This window comes from Xenopus tropicalis, chromosome 6, assembly GCF_000004195.4.
Source record: "Xenopus tropicalis strain Nigerian chromosome 6, UCB_Xtro_10.0, whole genome shotgun sequence".
In the NCBI taxonomy this organism is placed as follows: domain Eukaryota; kingdom Metazoa; phylum Chordata; class Amphibia; order Anura; family Pipidae; genus Xenopus; species Xenopus tropicalis.
In genome coordinates, this window is record NC_030682.2 from 106,414,210 (window position 1) to 106,420,209 (window position 6,000).

General features: G+C 39.6%; 1 protein-coding gene across 22 annotated transcripts in view; it reads left to right on the forward strand.

Moving 5' to 3' along the window:
• The window catches only part of epb41l3 (erythrocyte membrane protein band 4.1-like 3), a 168,749-nt gene extending 164,065 nt beyond the window's left edge, over positions 1-4,684 (forward strand). For 20 of the 22 annotated variants that reach the window (XM_031903973.1, XM_031903967.1, XM_018095038.2 and 17 more), the window contains 3 exons: positions 40-120; positions 499-615; positions 3,487-4,684. In XM_031903973.1, coding sequence (XP_031759833.1) covers positions 40-120; positions 499-609 — 192 coding nt within the window. In that variant the 3' untranslated portion in view covers positions 610-615; positions 3,487-4,684. The remainder of the gene's footprint in view (positions 1-39; positions 121-498; positions 616-3,486) is intronic. The other 2 variants (XM_031903971.1, XM_012965348.3) reach the window with 1 other exon arrangement.
• Positions 4,685-6,000: the final 1,316 nt, after the last annotated feature.

The following is a 6,000-nucleotide window of genomic DNA, read 5'->3' on the forward strand; positions in this document are numbered from 1 at the left end:
TATCTTTGTCTCTTTATGTTTGTGTTCCTTCTCATGTAGACTGTGAAAGGAGGCATCTCAGAGACAAGAATCGAAAAGCGGATAGTGATTACAGGTGATGCCGATATCGACCATGATCAGGTAAATTATTTCTCTGGGATCCATATGTTAAATAAAGAAGCTCATCTGGGCCCACACACTGTCACACAGGACTGTTGTTGGGGTAAAGTGACGGGTTAAAATATTCATTATTAAGCACTTCTTTATTTCAGTCTATGAAGTGACTTTAGCTGGAAAAATAATGCACAAATGTTTGCACAAGATGATGATAATCATTGGGATCTTCTTATTCTTGCCTGCATCAGATAATTGTTTTCTTTTTATTCTCTAAATTATTTAATTGTCTTTCCTCATTTGTAAATTGTGTAATTGTTTTCATGAATATCCACCTTACCACTGATCTTGCATGTTCCACCTCCTTTTTTTGTTTTTGCCCTTCTGCGATTTTTCTTGCGCTAGGCGCTGGCTCAGGCAATTAAAGAAGCCAAAGAGCAGCACCCTGACATGTCAGTGACCAAAGTAGTGGTACATAAAGAAACAGAAATCACACCAGAAGATGGGGAGGAATGACCACAGGTAAGAGGAATAGATGATTCTCTGGACACTCCGCAGGCAAGCATGCGCAAAAGGCTTCCTCCCCTTTGCTTGAAATCTCTATTTCTACATATTACTCTGTTTTGCATGAACCAAGTAGATATAAAAAATTTTACCAAAAAGTTGTAACTACCATTCTGTCTGTGCTTATGCATGGCTGACAAAGCATGCTGCTAATTTTATAAAATGTTTGTTTCAAGCAGTCTACAATACTGCAACAGTCTTCATTAATCAATAAATATATCTGTGCTCTGCATCTTTTTTCACTTATTTACTGTCCTAAAAACGATAGGGCTCAAATAAAAAAGGTTTTGCCAAATCAGCATATTTTCAGACACAATGCAAATTGTGCATAATGTCAGTATACTTGCAGCTGCTGCACTTAGCTGCAAGTATTTGCACCAGATTCTAAATGCACAAAAATGTGTACTAACAGGTACAGATTGTGCATTCAAAATAAGGGGTGGAATGTGGGCAGAACAGGAGCATGCAGTTACACACCATTCAATTGCATGTAGTTTATGTTCTGCCATATCAGTTGACTATAGGCACAACACACACACACGGAGACCTGTGCTTACCCCTTGCACTGGAGTGCACCGTGCTTGCAACCTTGTGCTTTCTGCAGCATTAGTGCCCTGTGCTAGTGTAAATGCCATACAAAGGCTTTCTGTATGGTGTGTTAGGGGAGAGAACTACCGCTGTGTTAGCAAATGAGCCCTAATTTGTAATATTGTTTGAATCAAAAATGTATTAATTTACTGCTTGTGTAGGGGAATTCATTTTTAGGCACTCTCATAATTACAACAGAAACCCTTCCTTGCTGTATGGCAGAGAATTTCCATATTCATTCAAAACAATTTAATTGGCCGATTTGAAATACTTGCATTGCATATTTTTATCATTCTGTGCCCCCCACACAGTGAAAGAAAGGAACTCACTGCCCTAAAAGTGTTTTGTCATTACACACATGGGAAGGCCTTTAAAAAATGCCATGTGTGGCATCAGCGGCATCATAGACTCTGACTGCTGATTTCATGCACTCGGCCCCCTGATGTTTTCTTTCACCTGGCCACTACATTTTGCACTACTGTGTGCCATTAGTCTTATGAATACAGCTGACTTATAGGAAGCATTTATTTGTATCCTAAGACAACCGCTCAGTGTAGTAATAACAAAAACCACTGATTTTTTTGTGATTAAAACAATAGGCCAAAAATATGTTTAGCAAAACCCTATTTATTGAACTTGTGTTGAACAAAGGGTTATACTGTCCCATCAAACCAGAGTTGACTTGCTCATGTAACAATAATGTCTTAGTTACCACCTTGTGCCTGCTTTAGCTCTCCAAAGTACAGTACATAAAGGCATGTAATTGTACACTAAAACATATGTGTGGCCATTAGATCAGCATGTAATATGTACCCAGTTATGATAATGGTCTCCCTGTAATTTCTATGTGTATCAAAACATTAACTTGCACTTTAATTGAACCTCATCCAAAATCATAATTTGGAACAATTTAGACTTCCTTTTGTCTCTACTTCTGTTACTGACATTGGTACTGCTTGTGTATTACTGACAGGCTTTTTCAGAAACATTGTTGAGCATATTCCAGGACAAGTTGACGCAGTGAGTCAGATGTGGGCAATCTTATACAGGGAGATTTTGTAGGCAGGACATGACTTCAAAGTTGTCCACAGAAGCTTCCCATCTTGGAACTTTTTAGGCTATGTATTGAGTGCCAGTGACACGGTGCATGCTCTGTGTGTGCTTGGATGCTGGTGAGAAGCTAAGGTAGATGCTGTCTGAAATGATTAAAACATTAGTGCGGTTTCATCTGTCCTAGTTGATAAAGCTACAAGACTGAATAATTCAAAATGGACTGCTTTTTATGCTGCTGTGTACTGGTAGTGCACATTATACATACACTACATATAAATATATTTATATATAGTAACTGACAGTAGCCCAGAACACATGTTGTGAATCCGCAAGAAAGCAAATAGGAAGCTACTGCTGGCATAGTAAGAGACACACTGATCTTCCCTAGTTTGGTACAGGTATGGGACCCATTATCCAGAATGCTCAGGACCTGGGGTTTTCCGGATAAGGGGTCTTTCCGTAATTCAGAACTCCTTCCTTAAGTCTACAAAAAAAAATTACTTAAACAGTAATTAAACCCAATAGGATTATTTTGGCTCCAATAAGCATTGATTATATCTTGGTTGGGATCAAATACAAGGTACTGTTTAATTATTACAGAGAAAAAGGAAATCATTTTTAAAAATGTGAATTATTTAATTCAAATGGAGTCTATGGGAGATGAACTTTCCGTAATTCAGAACTTTCTGGATAAGGGGTTTCCAGATAAGGGGTTCAATACCTGTACAGCAACTGAAAACATAAGCCATTAACAGCTAAATCCTTTCTTGAGTTTTAGTTCTCCTTTAATCCAGCCAGGAAGCAAGGCTTGGGATACAATGGGATGTAAAAAAGTCTTTTGTGACGCATAACAATTTGTTGGTAATGAAAAACCCGCAAGCAGCAAATTGATGGAACAGTGTTCTAAAAGTGCTCAGTGAGGTTTCAGTGTACGTACAGATGGCAGGTATTTTTAGAATGGTGCATGTAGGTGTGGCTCAAAAAACAAAAATAAAGTTTCTGCTGATGTCATCTGCCCTCTAAGAAAAGTCATATGGTAAAATAGGTTTCATACATGGGTTTGAGTGTTGTTCATAGCGATTTTATTTAGTTAAAGAAAATTGCTGAAATAAGATATTCCTGTGAGGCCTAAATGAAAAATGCATTTGTTTTCCTGATACTGACAGATTCTTCTTCTCTTCTTTGCAGGAATAAAGCAGCTTGCAAACAAGCTTGACCATTATGAACATGTGACTATGCGCCGTGACCAACCTAACCCGGCTGACTGCTACCTTTGGAAAAATTGCAGAAGGATGTAGCTTGACCATTTATAAAGACATTGGCATATCTTCCCATTAAAAGCAATGCAATTCAGCATAAGTAAATCAGTACTGCATGAAGCAACTATAAAAGGCAGCATTTTTATTTTGTCTACGTTTCCAGTTATATATATGCACGTTCACACACCACAGTAATATAAACGGTGAACACTTAATGTAACGCATAAACAGTCCATGCCGTCTTGAGTTCTAAGCAAAGTGAAATGTAGGTGGCGAGCATTTTGTTTACAGAAAACAAAAATACCCTAAAATGCTAGAAGCTGCGTAGGTACTGTGTATACTGTTTCACCACACCTTATACGTGCCAATAACAGACTTTATTCAGTACACAACTTGAATATTGTATTTGTTTTATCTGGTTTTATTACAGTTACCCGATAAAGTTAGATCCCTAACCTTGTGAATCCTATTTAAATGCTGATAAAGAGTGCTTTGTATATCACATTTAATAACATATGGGTAGTAATTATTTTAGTATTTTAACTTGAAATTCAGAAATCTTTTGGTCAGCGTTGCTGTCGAGCTTAAAACAAATGACCTATTGTTAGTTTTCACAAACGTGTATGTTTGTGTGTCTTTCATTGAAGGAACGCGTATATCTCTTCAGTTCAAAGACTTTTCTTTGGCATTGTTCTGTACGTTATTTTTGGTTCATTTTGATTTTTTTTTTTCTTTTTTTATAATTTCTCAATGGCAAATGTTCATATCAGAATCTGCTCTACATCTCTTATCTAGCTGAAAGCCAAGCCTTAACCTGTACAGATATTGCACCATTTTGTAGATAGCGTTCCCAGATCTGCAAATAATCCATTTATTAGGTACCTCTTCCATTACATTGTCAGTGGCATCACTACATATGGTGAATGTTTGTTTCAGCATAGTGAAAATAAAAGTGATAAATGCATTAAAATGTATTGTACGTGTTGGGAAAACAAAAAAAAAAAAAATCTGCTTTTCTAATTTGCACCAGCCAGGGTGTTGAATTACGGCATATCACATAATAAAATAAAATATATTGAAAATCAATTGCAATTATTTTGCAGCTAATAAAATTAAAATGAAGGATTTTTTTTTTGTTGTAATTATTATTGTTACTGGGCACTGTATGTATCTTGATATGTCTTGAGCCATTAAAATTCTGTTGAATACAATGGCCATCATAGCTGTTTCCAGACTGCATTTGCTGCCAATGCAGATAAAGGCAGCCATACATTGCTTGGGCTCGATTTGGAAACCCACATGCAGGGCCAAATCAGGGTGCTCGGATTATACATTGGGGTATAGAGAGGAATGCTGGATGAGGACTGCATCAATATTTTCATGCATTCCTCACCAAGTGTGATACTATACATACCTGCATAACTAATATGGCCTTATACACAGATTAATGAGCTGCTCCGGCAGCTTACATGCTTTATAATTAAACCCTTGAAGTGTAGCTCAAGTTCCAGCACAACCAATAAACAAAGGATGTCCGTATTTTTTGGTTGGTTATTAATATAAATACCGTATATACTCGAGTATAAGCCGAGTTTTTCAGCACGAAAAATGTGCTCAAAACTCAGCCTCGGCTTATACTCGAGTATATATGGTAACTGCCAGAACCAAAGCAATAAGAAAGCTAACACTGTTGACATTCGGCGCGCACACATGCCCGTATATGCGCACGCGTTCGTGCGCCCCCCCCCCGTGAACTTACCCGGCCCCCCTGCTGCGTCCTCCCTCACACCGGGCAACTGAGAAAGAAGACTCTGCAGGGAGCTGAGAGGGAGGATACAGAGAAGATCTAACTTTGCGCACGCACACCCCCCCACGTGCGCACTTCCTCTTACCACTCCCCGCAGCGTCTTCTTTCTCAGTTGCCCGGTGTGAGGGAGGACGCAGCAGGGGGGCCGGGTAAGTTCACGGGGGGCCGCACGAACGCGTGCGCATATACGGCGAGTGAAGGCTCTGATACGCACCCGGGGGGGCTAGTGCCAGTGAAGGGGCCGCACGAACGCTCACACATACGGGCGAGTGAAGGCTCTTCTTAGCACACACGGAGTGGTGCCAGTGAAGGCTCTTAGCACGCACGGTGGGGGGATCTGGGTTGGTGCCAGTGAAGTCTCTTCTTAGCACGCACGGGTGCTGTGGTGCTGAGTAACTGCTTGTGTGTGGCTACTAAAGCAAGCAACCTGGTACCCAAACAAATGTCAATTCCCTACTTGCTGTAAACAATATATTGGATCTAATACTTTAGCCCTGTGATGGGTGCAGTTTAGATGGAGCAGGACTCTTTCAAGGGTGTAGCAGTGATTTTTAAACTGTGGGGTTGTCCCTAGGAGGACACAGCATCTTAGCTGGGGGCCCACATTGAAGGTCAGTTAGGGATGGATTTAAATGA